Raw genomic sequence first — 21,114 nt, 5'->3', positions numbered from 1 at the left:
GTGTTTTGTCCTTTAATACCAGCTGGTAAAAACGCATTTTATCCACTAGTGGGTAAAGTAATTTGACCTTGAATAAAGTCAAATTAACTGCTTTAAAATTGATAAAAGTTTGTGAATCTAGTAATAAAGATGATTTACCACCTGTGGAACTACTGGAAGCAGTGATAAACGCATTTTTTGCGTTGTAGTTTCCTCGCTATAGTGAGGGGAAAAGTTTTGTGTTACACTCGGGTGCAAATGTATTTTACTTCTCGTGTGTTAAAAAACTCGCAAGTTCAGGATTCTATTCTCGAACCACTCGCTTCGCTCGTGGTTCAACTATAGAATCCTTTCACTTGCTCGTTTTTCAATTCCACACGGCGTTAAAATACAACTTTGCCCCCTTGTATAACAAATAACTATTTCCCCTCACTAGCTCGGAAACACGTGTTTTGTCCTTTAATACCAGCGGGTAAAAACGCATTTTATCCACTAGTGGGTAAAGTAATTTGTCCTTGAATAAAGTCAAATTAACTGCTTTAAAATTGATAAAAGTAGGTGAATCTAGTAATAAAGATGATTTACCACCTGCGGAACTACTGGACGCAGTGATAATAGTTATTTGTTTTACAAGGGGGCAAAGTAGTTGTTTAACCGCACGTGCCAATATTGATACCTGACCTGAGCAAGCGAAAGATTCCAAAAAGTGGAATCTTGAGCGTTGCGAGGGTATCAAGGCACGAAGGTTAAACAAACTTTGTCACCGAGTGAAACACAACATTTTTCACCACACCAACACGAACAAAATACTGACTATAAAACATCAGAATAAATCAAATCCATCAATTTATTCAATATTTATGATTCAAAATCATCATTTATAGGTAAAATCTAGCAGCCAGATTAAGACATCGAGTTAAAATTTGTATGAAATTACTTTGCCCCCTTGTGGATAAAGTGCAATTTTGCTATCTGTTTTCGAATAGCAAAGAAAGCCTTTATCAGTTGGTGTGGTGAAAACGCATTTTTTGCGTTGTATTTTCCTCGCTATAGTGAGGGGAAAATTTTTGTGTTACACTCGGGTGCAAATGTATTTTACTTCTCGTGTGTTAAAAAACTCGCAATTTCAGGATTCTATTTTCGAACCACTCGCTTCGCTCGTGGTTCAACTATAGAATCCTTTCACTTGCTCGTTTTTCAATTCCACACTCGGCGTTAAAATACAACTTTGCCCCCTTGTATAACAAATAACTATTTTGTATGCGCACGTCTTATTGGATTGGTTTTGGTCTTATTTAGTCTTTTATGACTACCTAGCCATACTTAGGTATTAGATATAGCTATAGATAGAGGCAAACCTGCATATGAAACGATAATAGACTCTAGATAACGCTGGTAAGAATATGTAGGTATACCTACCGAGGTGGGTATTGATTGACAAAGATCATTTAGTTATCTGCATTTGTGAATAATCTTTTTCATGTGTTGTTTCCTCATCTCCCGCAAAGTGCGGCAGACTTTTTTTGTACGCAATGCAACAAGAAAGGTATTCCAGTCTATTTCCTACAAGATGTATACCTAACCCAGAGAAAAGTAATTCGAACAAAGCTGCTATTCAGGTGGCGTTTTGCGTTTCATTATACCAGCTAGTTGTCACTGAGAAGAATGTGGATCGCAATTAGCATACAAAAGTGCTTGCCATGATAACCTTTGGGCTTGTTTCTGACAACTGACGATGACACGTTGGTAATTTGATAATGAGTGGGCCGGTACAATGCCTTACTATTTGACATTTGCATACCGTGATACATAATTAGAAGTTTAGACCGAGAGAAACATTATATAGGTCGGTACGTAAGGCTTGCTTTATTATTTGTGACATAACTTACGTACCGGCTAAGTATTTAAATGACGAACGTCTTATTTGTAGATATGTCGCAGTAAGATAGATAAAACCGTTATATAGTTATAACCCTAGGAATATAATTATACGTCGTAACATAGTTAAACGAAAGCGATTTATTGCTATCTTACTAGGAATATAACTATAATACGTTACTAGTTTAGTCAAATAGTTATATGACTGGATTCAGTCTAGTGAAATTATTGTAGGCAGGAGTGCGGCGCTGCGGCAGAGGTATAGTTATAACCCTAGGGATATAATTATATGCCGTAACATAGCTAATCAAAAGCGATTCATAACCATCTTACTAGGAATATAATTATAATACGGTAGGTACTAGTTTAGTTATATAATTATATCACTGGATTAAACTTAGTCTAGGGATATAATTATAATACGTCTCTAAGTGGGACTGGAACCAGGAGTCCCGGTTCTTTATAGTTCTATACCAAAAAAAAATCAAAAGGAACCCTTATGTCCTTTTGACGACCGGTCTGGCGCAGTCGGTAGTGAGCCTGCCTGCTACGCCGCGGTCCCGGGTTCGAATCCCGGTAAGGGCATTTATTTGTGTGATGAGCACAGATATTTTTTCCTGAGTCATGGATGTTTTCTATGTATATAAGTATGTATTTATATATTATATATATCGTTTTCTGAGTACCCACAACACAAGCCTTCTTGAGCTTACCGTGGGCCTCAGTCAATATTATAGGACATTCTTAATGTCCTATAATATTTATTTATTTATTTATGTCGCGACTCTGTCCATCCGTCTATGTGTTTAGAGAGAATAAGCACATTGAATTGGAAATAATTAACAAATTCTTGCCCTAAACAATTCTTCACTGTGGTTTGTTTGTTTAACGCATATAATTATATCCCTAGGGTTATAACTATACCTCCGCCGCACCGCCACACTCCTGTCTACAATCATTTCACTAAACTGAATCCAGTCAAATAACTATTTGACTAAACTAGTAACGTATTATAGTTATATTCCTAGTAAGATAGCAATAAATCGCTTTCGTTTAACTATGTTACGACATATAATTATATCCCTAGGGTTATAACTATATAACGGCTTTATCTATCTTACTGCGACAGATATAAGTACAAGTAGTAGTTACGCGTCCCAGAAGGCGCAGCGAGGGTAGGCCCCCCACAAGGTGGACTGATGACCTGGTGAAGGTCGCAGGAGTCCGCTGGATGCGGGTGGCGCAGGACAGGTAATTGTAGCAATCTTTCGGGGAGGCCTATGCCCAGCAGAGGACGTTTTTCGGCTGATATGATGATGATGGTATGATGAGTAGTTACAAATCTTAAGACACTTTAATCGGACAATTAGTTTTGCTTTGAGAAGATGCTTTTGCACTCTCTAAATAAAAGAAATCTGTTATAGACATTTGGAATTAGATACTAATGCACATCGAGAAACGAAACACCAAAACCCACAACACTATTCAGCGCCATAACTTAAATCAACACACTAGTAATTAGAGCTACGGTAATTTGTGCGCTAACTTCCTAAATCCATTACCGTTACGCAAACGGCAGACAAAGTGCTTTGAATCTCGATTCCATTCAGTTCGTATAAGGTGTTCTGATTAATGTGATAAATTCGCGAGTCTTCCAATATCGGGTGAGTTCGAATAGGGCTGTTCTACCCATTGTCGGTTTGTCGCTGTTGTCACAGACTAGCAAAGTGCCGACGTCGGGTACAGTTTTACCCACTTCCAGCTTATAGATTTATGGCGTCAGTATTGTTTTATCACTGTATTCTAATTTCGTTGGTACTAGTGTTACGCTGTAGGTAACTATTTATGAATCAATTAAGGCTTCTAAAGTACATACTGGGACAATAAATACCAGTCGGCGAATAACTTTGAGTAATTATGTTAACTAGAGAGGGCACCTCAACTTGATTTTGTGTAACAACACTTAGAGCTGATCAGCACACACGCGCTTAGTCTGTGCCGAACGGCTGTGGTAGATTGACGTATCGCAATGAAAAATATTTCGTCTAAATAATGCCGTCATGTGTAGTGAGGTACTGCACAGACTGCTCAGGAAAATCTAACAAAAGCTAAGGAGTGACTTTTCATACGTAGGTTTACTGCATTTTTGTTTAAACACGCTTACTTTTAAAAAAATGTATCAATATAAACTCATGCCGAAGCGCCATGTTGCGGCGGCCATGTTTCGTTGAAACCAAAGAGTAAAAAATGCAACAAAAGCAGACGTGACAATATCGCAAGTTAGTTCAAGTTTCCTATCATACATTAAATTATATATATTTATCGACGCAAAAGAGGTTATTTAATTATTATTGTCAGAATTGCACAGTTTTCCGACATGTCGGTCTATAACAGATTCTCAATAAGTACGCGTGTCGAATTTCATGTGAGTATGTAAATGTAAGTGCAGTACCTAACCTGCCTGAATGAATTTGGGTAGGTAGACGGTCAAGCAAATTATGAGAGTATAAAAACGCGCGAAATTCAAATTTTCTATGGGACGATAAACCCGCGCCCCTACATACATGGATGTAGATAAAGTTATATGTGGATAATTAGGCATTAAAACACTCATGTTATCTTATTAACACAACAAAAACAACACTCATGTTTTAATGCCTACCATTATGCAAATGTCACATAAATAACTAATATCCAGTTGCGGCTACGTGTACACATGTACGCTCAGTCCGTATACAGCTTTAAAAAATGTGGGCATTTGAAAAAATTGGAACTCACAGAGTTGTTAAAAAAAAGTTAAATCGCTGTCGGTTTTGCAACGATAATTGGATGCTGATAAGCAACAATGTGTCAACCCACACGCCAACCATTTTGAGAAAATGGCGTCTAAAGATTTTTTCTCATTTTTTTGTGTTTCTCTTAAAAAAAAATGTTTTTATATAGATTGTTGTGTTTTTCAGCTATAATACGTTCAGTAGTAGTGATTATTGTAGCTTAATTTCAAAACAAACTTCAATTTGACGAAATAATGCCCTTTTCTTTTATTGCGAATTGTTCGACGACGTCAAACTTTTTCAAGACTGTGTTATGATACTTAACCCACTTTTGCTAATTGTTTAAAAATATCTATGAGTCTTAAATAAACATGTTAAAGCACATAAATTGTTGTTGTAAAATACTCTACCTATGCATATTTTTAACTTTATAAGTGTTAAGTAACATATCAGTCATGGTCACTTATGTTATTAGGTATGTAGGAATCAATACATTATTTATTAATCAAACCTTTTAATGATTTTTCTGCTCCCGAACTGTTATTCGTCATTTACAGGATTGTGCGTATCGAAAAAACTGAAAACGCATTGTTTGGTTCTGTAATCATGGCAACGCATTGCATTAACGATACTGCGTGCGTGCGCGGGAAGGCTTTGGGCAGCTGAGCTGACAGTGCAAACCTTTGCAATACAGGAAACAGTGTGAATTTCGCGAGAATTATTTAAAAAAACTATTAAAAACTAAGTGCATGGTCGTTGTAAAAGTATTGTATGCAATGGTGTTTAACTGACTCCAAAATACTCGTGGAAAGTACGCCACTCATATTTCTTGACCTCCTTTAAATGCCAGTTGAATAAAATACTATAAATTAACTATTAGAGTAATGATAATTTCTAGACACATATTTATCTGTGCTTTTTCAACAAAAAATCGTTACAAAAACCAAATAATCATCTTTAAAAAAAATAAACTACTTATCTAAAATATACAACAAAATATTTTTTTACGCTAAGAAATAGACTAAGTCATTTAAATTATGAATAACTCATGACTTGTACAAGAACAAAACATAAAATATCTTTAACAAAATAATAAACTACCATTCAGTAAGTATTCAAAAATTTAAACAATATTTTTATGCATACATTAACACGTCTTAATGTAATTAGTAATTATAAAAAAATAGTAGCTTATATTAGATTTTTATATAAACACGTACTTGTAAAAAATTTTTGCAAATTATAATAACGAATATGTATATTCATGACTTAAAATGTTCAATTTCGTACTGAATTTACCATTCATGTGCAAAAATATACTAATGGACTAAGTCATAACTTATTCAAACATAAATTAATATGAACAGTTATATTTTACAATATAGTGTCATGGTACTTACACCAAAAACGAACAATTTATGACCCGAATATAATTTAACAATAATGACTTATGTTTTATAACACGGGTCGTAGCATAAAACAACGAATAAAATATCATTTTGCAATAATCATTCAAGTCTCATAGTGGGTAACTATGTCATTTTTTGCGTTTTGCAAGAATGAGTCAAGTGTAAAAAAATCGTTGAGTCAACCCTCATAACACATTATTGTAATTTAAATATGTCTTCTGCCAATTACTATAATAAGTTAAGGTTCTTGACACATTAATGCAAAACAGGCAACACACGATAAAGGATTTGTGTTAACCTATTTTTTTACTTTTGGGATAGTGAAAATTTTCAAAATGAAAAGGTCATTTTTGCAAATAGAAGTTTAAAAATCCAGCTATAACATGGCATTAAAATCTCATTTTTTTAGTTTTTGTGGGTTGACACATTATTGCTTATCACCATCCAATTAAGCATGGAATTTCAATAAAAACATCGTGAATTATACTAAGCTATAATCTAAATTCAGAACGTGAAAAAAGTTTAGTTTTAAATACAGATTTCAAGCTTGATTATCATTACAAAACTAACAGCGATTTATGTTTTTTGTTAACAACTCACGCTAATTGAAAGTCATAAATTAAAAAATGCCCATGTAAACCCATGTCACTTCTATACTACGACTTCTAATCTATGCACTCTATGCAGGGCTCATCATCGCGACCGAAAGGTCGTAAGCGCCGAGTAAAATCGTAGCGCTTGCGACGTTACGGAGGCAGGCCATTGGTTCACACCCCGCCCCCTCGCCCCGCCTTCAGCTTACAGGCTGTGACACGTTCGTTGTTTGCTATAGCTCCTCTATACGAAGTAATAATTACTCAATGGCGAATAATTAGAGTTTGACAGTGTAAAGTGTTCATTGACAATATAGGTTTTGCAACTTAAGTGAACATACCTAATGAATAATGATATTTTGATCTAATGTGTGAGTCATGGTGTAGGTATAGATTAAGATAATGCATAAGAAAGAGCTTAGTATTGCTACTAATTCAAAGCTAAATCATAGCCTTTTTAAATGCAATATACGTAACTGTTCTTTTACAGTTTTATTGTGGGTGGATGAATTTTTAGACGAGTCAAATGGGCTTATGTGGATAAGTAAACTGGTTTAAAAGCATTATTTTACAGATTTGGTACTGAAGTAAAAGTAGAAAAAGTTAAGATACCGTGTATATCTATCTAGTCAATTAACAACACAGTAAAGATTTCTCCGAAGCGGCGAAATCGCACGGCACACCTCTGGTTTGCAATTCAATAATGTTGGAGCAGCCTTCTTTTTTAGATTTTCGGGCTGATGGCCGCTTTGTAAATCCAGTATTAGGACATTTTAAGATAAATTGGAATAAAAATTTACTACGACAGTGACTTTGACTCTCTTCCGCGTTTTCTTTAAGAAGTGTAGCATAGGGGTGAATGTTAAGTTTAACAAATTTGCTACCTACTTATTGCCATCGTTTAGTGATAAATGCATGAGTTGATTAAGAGGCCTTTCGTGTGAAAAACAGTGAAATCGCAACCGAGCGCTTGATCACACCGTGTGTAGTATCAAATTAAAGGGCTTTGCGAGTAGTTTACAAATATATATCATATTATAGGACTTTTTCTACTTGAATAAGAGTTTTGAATGATTCACGGTTATTTTCATTAGACTTAAATATTGACCGAGATATAGACCGTGATTACCTTTTTGATTTTTGTCGAGCTCCCGATATTTCGACGCAGTTGCATACATCATGATCACGGAAAACTCACTCTTTTTTCTACTTGGTCTAACAAAATATGAGAAAATGTCCAAAAGTGGTAACAATTGTACCGGTGAGGGCTCGTTTTCAAAAAATTGCCAAAAATAAATAATAGCAATTTATAATCACTAAGGCATAACAGCAATTTAAGTAAACGTTGCAGATTAATTAAGTACAAAAATTACTTCGATATGATGTAGATTTTCAAAGAAATTGTCACTTAATTTTAGGTAATTTCTGAAAAAAATTGAATTCGTCTTAGCCTCGTTTACTCTTTTTCAAAACCTTATAATAAAAATGTAGTCTGAGAAGATTGTAGTACAGGATATACAAATTATAAATTTACCTGTTTTAGTATTCAAAATTGTCCAAATTTTATAAATAAGATCGTCTAATTCAGCTCTATACGTGAGTTTTTCTAAACGTGCATTAGAGAAAAATTCATAATTAATTTAGTGAGTTGTTTTACAAAAATCCAGTCTTATAAAAATCAAGATAATAAGATACTCTAACTGAAACTTGCATTAAATAAATCTATTGGATATCGGAAAGTGTAGTATTTCTTTCTCCGACTAAAACTATCAATTTTACATTCTTTTGACGTTTTTTTGAAAGCACCCTTAATGTGTAGACAAACTCAATGCGAACATCAGCCACACTTACCAGTATGCCGTAATTATTACTATTTCAAAATAAACGACTTAAGTCTTCCTGATATTAAATCTTATACCTATGTGACGTTATCTGAGTAAAGGGACTTTATTGTCGATGGCGCTTACGGCGTTATGAGCGAAGTTCGTGTACAGATACGACGCCGCGGGACGTAAGCCACCGACAATAAGGTTCCTTTACCCAGAAAACGGCACATATGCTCTTAGTTAGATCTTAGTTTACATCCCTTGGGCGGAACCCCTATCTGACTGGATGGAGGTCATTAAAATAATGTGATCCAACTGAAACGGCGTGCGGTGAGTGGACCGATCTGCCGGGTAATTAGCTGAAAATCGAGCCGTGTAATCACCCTACAATGGCCAGTGAAGCGATATTGTCATGAGCAAATATACATTAAAAGCGCAATCAAAGGCAAAACGACGTCACTAAGCGGCTCGATAAAATCATTGCTCTTGAACGATGAAAAAATAGATTCTAACTACTTGGTCAAGCATCATGGTTGTCATCAATGACAAGAACATTCTATACAACGAAATTAGTATCACGTAAAAATTAAATAATATTTCGCGATTTACTATTTCCTTGAATATCCATCCAAGTGTGTACCTAAGCCTATTATGGGAATCGATATTTACTTACCCCAAATGTTTGAACTGTGCATTTATCATTTAAATACACAGATATAGGATGGTATAGATGGTGTTAAGCAAAAATGTGTCAACCCACATTGATTTCTCTATGTCAACTTTAATCGTAAAATTTTTGAGTTGACAACTTGACATCTTATTGCAAAATGCATGTGGGATGACACATTATTGCGTATCAGCATCCATATATAGTGCGAAATGATTTATTTTCCTTCGTAATTATTTTCAGATAATGTTACGAATTACGAACGTGTTATATTTCAGTCAGATTCGCCTAGTATATACAAAAGTACAAAAAGTTAGAAAATACGATAGAAAACTCTAAAAATTTCAGTGCTACTCAGAGGCTGAAAGAAAACGAAATCGTAATGTTGCAGTGACACGTTGCTAGCCTATCGCCCACACCTAAATTGAACGCTTCTACGACACCTACGGGAGGAAAGGGGGTGGGGAAATTCTTAACCGTTGGTTTTTTGTACGCGGAATCAACAAAAAACAGTTAGATGTAATGGAAACAAGCTAGACAAGTTATGAATTCCACGGACGCGAAGGCTCGGAAAAAAGGACTAGCCATTGGAAAATGCTTTCATTTTTAGTGAGAAGTCATTTTATATCAGGTTTGAGCCAGCGTGCAAAGAGGAAAACACCTTTTCGTTATTGAAGATAGCAAGAATAAAGATGAAACTTTACAAAGGACTGCGATCTAATTATCTCAACTACATCGACTAGACTGCACCGACAGTTGTGCTCTGCGAAGGGACGTTCAAAGGCCCTTTATTATGAATTAAAGCAGGGGCAAACAATGGGTAGAGGCGAGACGACGGGTTTGGTCTAATGAGCCATTATGCTGCAAGGCTGTGGCAGTAGCGGTGTTCTCTGCCGATTCAGGACGTTACTCGAATACCTATTATGTACTTATATGTATATCTAGATAATAGTATTAGTAATTTTGTCAGATGCAATTTTGTGGCCCAAGCGACTTTTATGCTAGTCAAATTAGATAAAAAATGCATTTTGTAGAATTACTTCCCAGTTTTGTTCCTAAAATATGTGTAATACGAGTTTACTTAATTCTATGAGTAACTACCCTAAAAATACATATCATTGCTCCTTTGCTCCTAATTAAAGAACAAATCAATTTAAGTAAAATAACGTGGGTAAAAGTACCTACTCGTATTATAATTTTCGAGGAAAATGTGTTCTTTAACTAAGTAAATGTTGTTGTATTTCGCATAAATTGTAAATATTTTAATTGTGACCTACTACTTGCTTCAATCTGGGTTAATTATTGTTTGTGTTTGGTATACACACTGTTTTAATTACGGAGCCAGGAAGTCAAACGAAAGTTTTAACGTAAAGCGTTGATTCTGAATCACTTTCAGGACTTCCCCTTAATGCTTTAACCATAATGACAACGGCTGCTATTTAGCTATTAATTGTCTGAGTAAATGATGAAAGTTTTCCTGCGAAAGTTGTAGCCGTAAAGAAGTTTTTGTTAAACGAGCGCGAACTTAATCTGATAGTGTTTAGTTAATAACGGCGAAGTGGGTCAGATGGCTACCAGGGCTGTAGCAAGGTTGTGGGAGTGGCGATAACAAAGTAGGAAATCCTACGGAAGCCGCCGGACGTAAGACGGACGCGCTGATGTTATCGGACTAAAAATGAAAACTACTCCAGATTGCAGGTGGTCTGACGGTATATATACCTATAGGTGTGGCGTCAAATACAAAACTAAGTAGGTATATACGACCAATACTTAAAACAGATTATTTGACCTGTAGGTACTTGAAATTTTGACAACGGAACCTAAATTTTATTGCGAAGTCAATGTAATGAATGATTTAAGCTGCCTAATGGTAAAATAACCACTTCAGAACACTAGCAGTTTTTTCAGGCCAAGATTGTAATAACTATGTCGTTTTTATTTCTGAATTCAGGGAAAACACAAAGGGTAAGGCAATAACGTCGTTAAAAAGGCAGTAACCCCCTTGCTTGCGTGAATGAAAAATTTCGCCTAAATACGTACGACCGAGCGGGGCAGAGCGTGGGTTAATAAATTCTTCTTACCCAGTTACGCAAATATTTGACCACCAAGAGGGTTCTAAAAACGGTGCACTTAGCCTTATACAGGGTGTAAACCTAATACGGGCGAACCTCTTAACGGTGGTGAGTATAGGACATAAAAAATGGAATTAGATAACTTTTACTTAAAATTGAAATATTTTTTTCCCCTCACTAGCTCGGAAACACGTGTTTTGTCCTTTAATACCAGCGGGTAAAAACGCATTTTATCCACTAGTGGGTAAAGTAATTTGACCTTGAATAAAGTCAAATTAACTGCTTTAAAGTTGATAAAAGTAGGTGAATCTAGTAATAAAGATGATTTACCACCTGTGGAACTACTGGAAGCAGTGATAAATGCATTTTTTGCGTTGTAGTTTCCTCGCTATAGTGAGGGGAAAAGTTTTGTGTTACACTCGGGTGCAAATGTATTTTACTTCTCGTGTGTTAAAAACCTCGCAAGTTCAGGATTCTATTCTCGAACCACTCGCTTCGCTCGTGGTTCAACTATAGAATCCTTTCACTTGCTCGTTTTTCAATTCCACACTCGGCGTTAAAATACAACTTTGCCCCCTTGTATAACAAATAACTATTTTATCCATACAAATTAATTCGGCCCGCAACGTAATGCAAACACACTCGCGTTTAACGCTCGTTGACAGTTGTCATTGATTGTCATCGCAACCACGTTTACAGTACATTGCTGCTGGGAAATTTTTCAAAAATTCTCTATACGGTGGAAATTAAGAGTAACTCAAAAACACCTCTTAATTAATGATAACAATATTGAATTATATGCCTGGTTTCATTTATCGCCCTTATTAGGTTTACGTGCTGTATATAATAAGTGTTTGCAAAGGTTCGCGTAATTTAAATAACGTGTGGCTTTTAGAAAGCTGTTATTATTATTAAATTCGCTGACTGCGGTTACTACTTAGTTATAACTTATAAAAGTTACGTAACATTTTACTTTTAACCTAACCAATTACATACTTTGTAGAGGTACAATGTAAAAATTGTACAAAGGTATTTGAGCATACCACAACGTACTCGTATTGCATATGAGTGAACCGTTGTCATTTTGCCTATTTAAGCCAAACATCCATTAGGCAGATGGCGGCAACGGCTTGCAAAATTCCTCTCTGCTTAGCTGCATTCTATACCTGCCTTTAAAAATGCCGTACTCCATTCCTTCACTATTTTACTAATGGACGTCGGGATTTATTCCGATTTACTGCGAAGCTTTCGACCCGAGTTAAATAACTGTTGACACTAATACCCTTGATTGCGTCCGACAGAAGTTGAGAGCTGCTGAATCCGAAAGTCAATTAGTGAGTTTATTTGCTTACCAGTAGTTTCGTTGATGTTGAAGAACGGTGTAAAGGGATTGCCCTCCGATACGAGGCCGTATCTGATCTGCCTCGGCGCGCCTTTGTCGCCGTCTTCAGCGCGCACCTTCACCACGACGTCGCCGGGGGTGACCTGGCGCGGCAGGTGCGTGATGGGGGGAGCCGACGTGAACACGGGAGGCATGTCTTGGACGTCCTGGACTACCACCACCACCTCCAAACTGGCTATATTACGCGTGTCCTTCCCGATCTCCGCGTATGGGTCCTGCAAGTCATGCGCAACATTACGACCAATTACTATAAATCCACATTTCATTTTGACACGAATGGTTTGTAAGTAGCTTAACGGAATAGGATTTAAAACGTAATTAAGCTTAACCAGGTGATTAAACTGAATGTTTTCGCATAGGTAATCGCATTCCTTACCACGGCTAATAGCGTCAGGTGATACATGGACTGCGCCTCGAAGTCCAGCGGCCCGACGAGGAATATCTGGCCCTCGGTGTTCTCGGTGGAGACGCGGCGCTGTCGAATCGCGAACAGAGGTGATCCCTGTGGGAAAAAGGATCGTTAAGAAAAAATAGGTGATTGCAACAAAAGAACGAGCCGGAGCCTGCCCAGATAATAGACGGACCGCTTTAAAATTACAGTACGTACACGTAAGGACACGTTCTCCATTATTATAGCATTTAAGTGGCCGATAAAGCGACCTCAGGTTACGGGTGCCTAGCCATTCTCCACGGACTGTGAGAAATTTAACACGCCTTGAGTCTTCTTAATGCCTGGTAATTGTGCAACATCATCAACTCGGCTGCCGCGCGGCTGTCCGACCCTTCTCATTGCACACAATGGAATCCTAGCGAATCCTTAAAATTGCCATGATTTAATGTAAATGAGGGTAATTTCAAACACTTTACTCCGTAATATCGAGTTGTTTGGTATCGCTTGTGCCATTGTAAAACAACTTTAAAAAAAAGTAAGGAATACGATGGTTATACATACATTATAAATCATGTAGAATACTTACTATTGTTACTTATCGTAATACATACATATTTTACATTACGTAATCTAATCTAATGAAAACCCATACCCATACATATCTAAAACTGGAAACCCGAATTTACTTTGAACCGTTTAACACGTACCTATAGCGTAATCCAAGTATCCAGTTGAATAGTTCCTAGAAGAGTGAATTGATTACGTCTACATGTGCAGCGGGTGCATACCTAATTTGCCTTACGTCGGCGCACGCCACACCACTAAAATTATAAAATGAAATTTGCGGGATCCGTCAGCGCGATACTGGAAACGAGCGTTCAGCGCGAAACCTCATTATGTGGTTATAGCGACGCGTATCAAACAAGGAACTGCGAAGCGAAAAAGTCATTAGACGCCTAATCGTCGCCTCGTATCACGTCTCATTATTTGCGTAATGAACCGAGTTAGTGTTCTCGGCTGTACCTAAGTGATTCGATGAAGTTGGAGTTTACACGAAACTGGCTAGCATAAGTTGCGGCTCGAGCGTGATTCCATACATCTTGCGCGGCTTCCTGATCAGTAGGTATGGACATGCACGCAGGAACGCAATTCTTGTTACACAGCCAAAAACAGTAATTGCTATTTAAGTATTAGTAAATACGCTATACTTACCCACAGTCCTACATAAATAATTTTAATAATACAACTATTAGGAAACAAATCAATTTATTTTATTGAATATTTTTCGATTTGTTCTTTTTTTTTCAAGTAGTCACACTACTATTATGTAAATTATAAGTTTAAATAGATATCATACACGAAAGAAAAAACGACAAGGCCCACTGGTGGCCGAGCCGGGAATCGAACCCGGGTCTTCAGCTTACGCGGCTAACGTCTTCACCACTAGACCCCCCGTTTGTCGTTTATTTTTTCTTTCGTGTGGGATATCTATTTAAATTTATAATTTTAATAATGTTCAAATATTTTGTGTAATGTGATATTTGGTAACTACACACCTAATTAATACCGCCCACTGGTTTGATGCAAGATCTTAAATTGTTTGCTAGTTTGAAAGAACAGAAAAGTACAAAACCCCGATAGAAAATTTCGTGTATTCCATGCAAACCCATGTGTATTCTGCAAAATACATTCGTAACACCCGTTTGTGCCTGAAGGGTTGCTTCCATGGTAAAATTTATTCCGATTAACCTTCAATAGCACGGTTATATAAATTCTAATTAACACCCAATACAGATACTCGCTTTTCATCATCCCACGAAAGGATTAATTACGATTAAAGGACCTTGTAGAACTTACCCATAATTCCAGTTCCAAAGGCTTCGGCGACAGAGGGTTCTTCCTTGCGATCACGAACTCCAGGTCCGTGCCTCGCTTTGCGTCCTGCAAAAGAGTTTTTCTTGAGGAAATAAATTACGAACGCAGTGACTAGGAGTCTCCATTTTTGTAGGATTAAATAGATTTCCGGGGCCAAAAGCAAAAGAAGTTGTTCGAAAAGGAAGATTTGAATGTAGATGGTTTAATAAAGAAGGGACTCCTTTTTAGTATAACGCGACATTCCGAAGTCAGTTATGTTGCAACAGTAAATCGACAGTGTTATAGCAGCTACTTTCAACAATTTCTTTGATAAAATGAGTGACGTCCGTTCCCTTATTACTGCCGCGATTTTGGGCATAATCCGAAAGATCATTAAAAATCTTGGTCAGAAGAGATTATATACGTACCTAATCTGGTATAGCGACCCAAATCGTGCGTATCACGCATGTCGCCGTTCGCTTATGGAATACAAATGGAAAATATAAATCAGATTTTCCAGCGTGTATTTATTTTAGCTTTACTATTTTCTGGCAGTACCTAATCAATTTTCCGCTAAAATGTGTTTTTAACCCCCGACGCAAAAACGACGGGGTGTTATAAGTTTGACGTATCTGTCTGTGGCATCATAGCTCCCGAACGGATGAATTTAGATTTAGTCCTTACTTGGTGGATATTCCACGAATCCGCACGAAGCGCTTTGTTTCTTCTTTTCTTATGCCCACTGCCAAGGAGTGGAATTCCTTGCCGGCGGCTATATTTCCGAGCTCATATAACCCGGCAACCTTCAAATCAAGAGTGAACAGGCATCTTCTGGGCGAGCTCACTCCATCGTAGGCCACGTCTTTGCCTTTGGCTAGTCTGTGGCCAAGAGTAAGCCCATTTATAATTTAAAAAAAAATATTTTTTTTTTGCTTGAAAGCTGGGTTAGTCGCGAGTGTTCTTATAGCCATGTTTCATGAAAATCGGTCCACTATGTAAGGGGTTTTATTCAAAATTTTAATTTTGTGGTTAGGTTATTATATAGGTACTATTATTTTGTTTTTCATTGGTGTTGCTGATTAACGGATTTTTGAGAACTCCTTATAAGTATCTTGCCTATCTTGGGATTGGTATGTTTATACTCGCATTATAGCATCTTTTGATTTTATTAAATTATGTACGTATTGTAATTTTTCATAATCCTTACCTCAACTTTTTAATCAGAGTTTGACTCAGCATAGTTTGCGTATTTTTTTTTTATGAGTGGTAACGTATTGTCTTCTTAAACTTAGCGCTTTGTACGATGCGTGACAGTTAATAGAGAGTTAATTTAAGGGGAGGGTGCGTTTCGTCATCATCATCAATCACATCACATCAGGCTGACGCCGGCTCATTTGAGCCACGCTCTCGTACGGTAATCGCGCCAGGTGCCTTTAACATTGCCACTAGATATGAGATGTAATATATGGTTGTCTATTGTTTGCCCGACAGTCATTTAACATAATATTCATTTGCCCGAATCTAACTTGCCTGAATTTCATTTGCCCGAATGATTTGTTTACCATAAAAATCATATGACATACTCGTTGTTTATCCGAATATTACCTTCCATAATCATACAATGCCATACTATTTGTTAGCCATATTATTAAGTGCAATAATATGGTTTCATAGAATATTCAAACGCCATAAGCAATTATTGCCATATTAATTGTTGCCCATATTATTACCTAACCTAACCTACTTTCTGATAGCAGTTTCATTTTCCAGGGGTCACAGTTCTAACCTAACCTAACCTACTTTTCCAGCAGTTTCATTCTCCAGGGGGTCACAGTTCTAACCTAACCTAACCTACTTTCTGATAGCAGTTTCATTTTCCAGGGGGTCACAGTTCTAACCTAACCTAACCTACTGTCTGATAGTATTTTCATTTTCCGGGGGGTCACAGTTCTAACCTAACCTAACCTACTTTTCAAGCAGTTTCCTTTTCCAGAGGTTCACAGTTCTAACCTAACCTAACCTACTTTCTGACAGCAGTTTCATTTTCCAGGGGTCACAGTTCTAATCTAACCTAACCTACTTTCTGATGGCAGTTTCATTCTCTAGTCCTTCTAGTACCTATTATAGTAGTTTTCGATTCTGCCAAAGCACATTATGGAAATTGACTTTTCTGGACGCTAATTTGTATGACAAATGATGGTATGGAATGTAGTAATTACGGATTTCGATGATTCTGACAAATGACATTATGGAAACTGACTTTATGGGAAACAAAGTTTCTGGCACTAGATTAATATAGTAAACAATGATTATGGCATAAGATGTTATGAGAAACAATATTATGATTGTTGAATAGGATGGCAAATAAAATTATGGCAAATGAAATTCTGGCAAATGGGGGTATCCCGTAATATATTATTAGTATTTCAATGTCAACAGGTAGACAATGCCGTTTCGAGAAATAATAATAGAATTCTGAAAAAAAAAAATATGATATAGTTTTTATAGTCCTATGAATATCATCCTGGTGAATATTTTTCAAAGGGCTACAATATGACGGTTAGGGTGGAGCGAAAAAACACTTTTCTGGAATTAGCAAACCTAATAGTTATCAATCAATGCCCCTAGGTCTATGAAGCCTTTGTGCAAATTTTCAGCTTTTTAAATCAACATCTTCTGCCTCCGCATTAGGGTTGAAATTTTGAAAATCTCATACAAACCTAAAAATTGAACTTTCAGATAAAAAAAAATTTTCGGAAGTTTAGTTGTTTAGTATATGTATATTTTATTGATACATATCATTATGAGAAACTACAAAAAGTTGCGACAGTAGCCTCAAGAATCGCCAAAGTTTGTCTAGTTTCAGTACATTCGCCAAAATAGCCGCTAAAATACTGAAAATTGGCGATTTTTAACGCTATTCTCGCAATTTTTGGTAGTTTCTTGTAATAATAAATGTATTCATTTGTTTCAATTAAAAATATAAATTATCAATTTCAATAAAAGCTAAAAATACCATGATGACATAAAACTAACTTAAAAACTATACTAACCTAAGTAACTATAAAAATAATATAATAAATACTTTATAAATAAAAAATCGGCTCTAAATCGGTTCCCTGTGGTAAGGTGCCAAGAAGGCTGGCGGCATTGCCACGTTGAACGGCAATGCCTATGCGTTGTGCTAGGTAAGTGCCAGCCTTCTTGTCTCCTGTCGCGTCGACGAGGCGCTTGGCAAGCTCCTTAAAGATACTGTGAGCACCTGAACCCCACGGCCCAAGCGTTTCCACCCCAAACGGCTCAAACATGAAACTGGAATCAATTCCTGCATATTTGCGCCGTTTGAGGTGTTCCGCGGAGTTGGCGGCAGCACCAGCTCTGTTTGAAGTCCCTGGGAGATGGGACGCCGCAAGGGTATCCACACATGTGGCATCCCAAACTAAAGGGCGTCCCATCTTCCAAGGCACGAGGGTCATGCCGTCCGGCCTCTTTCCGTCGTCGCGAGCCAATCCAGGCGGTTCTAGAACCGCTGGGGCTCCCGCCGTAACGAGAGCTCGGCGGAGAATGTCGTTCAGGCTCGCGTGACGTGAAAGACGGCCGACGCTCCTGGAACAGGATAGGCCATGGAGACCAAACCGCGAGACGCTTGTGCCACACTGGCATTGGTGAGGGGCCACGCAAGCAACACCCAAACGCAAACATAAAGAAAATCTAAGGGTGTTCGTTGACAGCAAGGTGCCTAGATTCTTAGGGCTTGCAGCCAGGAGCCGGATTCCCAACTCGCAGCAGCAAGGAGACGAGCGCGCTCTGTGGTGCTGGTAGACGTTTCAATGAGATTATCCCGTACCAGCCGACAGAGCGGCTCGTCCCATTGGTGCTGCGAATGGCGAATGATGGGAAGGTCTGCATTTGGGCAGGCTGTTTTCCAGCTCGTCATCGCTTCCTGCAAGAAAGGGACGACCGAGTCAGCTCTAAGAATTTTCTTGAACAGATTTTCAATTTTATGACCAGAAGAAATAAATGCCGGAAGAGCAACCGCGGAGATTTGTCTTATGCCAATACCACCGTGCCTGATAATAATATGTATCAATAATGTATACTGAACATAATACTGCCGAAAAACATTTTTTATCTAAAAAGTTGGATTTTCAGGTTTCTATGAGATTTTTTAACATTTCAAACCTAATGCGGAGGCAGAAGATGTTGATTTAAAAAGCTGAAAATTTACACAAAGGCTTCTTAGACTTGGGCATTGATTGATAACTATTAGGTTTGCTAATTCCAGAAAAGTGTTTTTTTGCTCCACCCTAATGACGGTTTAATAACCTAACCACAAAATAAAAATTTTGAAAAAACCCCCGACCGCGACATAGCAGACCGATTTTCATGAAACATACCTAAGAATACTCCCGACTAACTTAGCTTTCAGACAAAAGAAACTATATCCAAATTGGTTCATCCGTTCGGGAGCTACGATGCCACAGACAGACACACACACAGACAGATAAACAGACAGACAGACACGTCAAACTTATAACACCCCGTCGTTTTTGCGTCGGGTGTTAAAAAGGGTCTGAATTGGACTACTTGTCACGGGCGTGCTACGAGCATAAACAATTAGGTACTTAAATAATATTGGGTTTACTCGACACCTAACCGATTCAATTTTGTTCATTCCAGTACATATAAATGTGTTGTCGCGTATAAATTTTACTTAAAATTAATTATAAATGTCATCACTATAACTTAGCAATTTCTGAAACTAATTTGACGTGAACCATTTCGTAATTGTATCTAGGGTAACCCTTATAATCTCATTATTCACTCTGTCTGCGGCTCTTTTAATTTACATCAACGCAGACCAAATTAAATAAGCTTTGAACTTACCTCGACAACCGGGATTAAGGAAAATATAATAAAAAGGCAGGTCGTATCTTGGCAAAAAAAAAGTAATTTTACAAGGAACTGAAGGAAAAATGTACATTTATTTTAATTGAAATTATTTTGTTTAATCAAATGAATAGGCTACTTGACGCTTTTTTAAAGTCGGTCTTATATGATTAAGTACTGTTCAATTAACCGAAATAAAATATTCCCATATTTTATTATAACTTAAAAACAGCGAAAAATATTTTTAAAATATACGTAATCAGACGAAAACAGCAGTCATGTTAATCTATAGATTATCTGTGTATCGGGTCATTCTATTCGAAAACAACATTTTCTGACTTTTTAAGTGTGAAGGCATAATGTTCAATATGTCAGTGATTGTTTTGACATGCAGCCCGTTCGATGACGTCACTACATCGCTGACAGCGTTTTCGGTGGCCAAAATAATTATAAGATTACACACATTTTTAATCGAAAATACGTCAGTGATTATACACTTTTAATACCCAAAATCTATAAATATTGTTGTTTTATGTCAAATACTACAGAACAAAATCATTTATTGTGATTTGTGCCCAATTCGATATGAGTCTAGTAGCCTATTGACTCAGTATTAAATTCAGCCCCTTTGAGTATATTTTCAAATTTTAAAGTACGCACAAAATGCTTAAAATAAAGTACCTTTTTGCTACAGATTACCGTCAGACACCGAGACGTGGCTGGTCCCCCGAAAATGGAGTCTTTCGGGGTGGTCGCGTTCGTCCCAGTTATGGAGCGGGTGATCCTGCTACTGTGGCCCCTAGTATTTCTGACGGACAGCTTGAAGTCGTAGCGATATACCTCAGGCACCAAGACGATAGGTGGCTGGTGCGGGAATATGGTGTCCCTCGGTGTGGTCGCGTTGGTCCCGGTGATGGAACAAGCGATCCTGCTGCTGCGGCCCCTGGTATTTCTGACGGACAGCCTGAAGTCCACGTAGCGGCCGGGCTCGAGGCGCCGCAGGAGGATCACGTTGGCTTGGCACACGGAGTTGTAGCGGGTGCAGGGCAACGTCTCGACGCCGACGTCCAAACGACCCATTTGACCTGCGATTTAAAATATGAGATGTAAGTCACCAAGAACACATTTAATATGCTGTATGAGTATAGTTTGAGGTATCCAGAATATAACTTTAAAGTTATCAAGTTTTTTTTCTTGACATTATTTTAAGTGCATCTTATTCGTACAGCATCAATAGTAACGGATGAAACAGTGCGCCAAAGTTGCGTTGCGCCAGTGCCAACCTTAATTACTTTTTAACAACAAAACTTTAATAGCCTGTTTTAGAACACCGCTTTTGTGCCAATTACTCTTGATGCTGACTATGCATTGCGATAAAT

At 37.4% G+C, this 21,114-nt stretch overlaps 1 protein-coding gene across 1 annotated transcript in view; it reads right to left on the bottom strand.

The window, feature by feature from the left end:
• Positions 1–20,905, bottom strand: part of LOC125228269 (cadherin-86C-like) — a 28,826-nt gene extending 7,921 nt beyond the window's left edge. The window contains exons 1-4 of the mRNA XM_048132770.1: positions 20,576–20,905; positions 14,849–14,932; positions 12,977–13,102; positions 12,551–12,815 (exon numbers count right to left, since the gene is read on the bottom strand). Coding sequence (XP_047988727.1) covers positions 12,551–12,815; positions 12,977–13,102; positions 14,849–14,932; positions 20,576–20,815 — 715 coding nt within the window. The 5' untranslated portion in view covers positions 20,816–20,905. The remainder of the gene's footprint in view (positions 1–12,550; positions 12,816–12,976; positions 13,103–14,848; positions 14,933–20,575) is intronic.
• Positions 20,906–21,114: the final 209 nt, after the last annotated feature.

This window comes from Leguminivora glycinivorella, chromosome 1 (assembly GCF_023078275.1).
Source record: "Leguminivora glycinivorella isolate SPB_JAAS2020 chromosome 1, LegGlyc_1.1, whole genome shotgun sequence".
Taxonomy (NCBI): domain Eukaryota; kingdom Metazoa; phylum Arthropoda; class Insecta; order Lepidoptera; family Tortricidae; genus Leguminivora; species Leguminivora glycinivorella.
The sequence above is the reverse complement of the archived record's forward strand: the minus strand, read 5'-3'. Positions and strand labels throughout refer to the sequence as shown.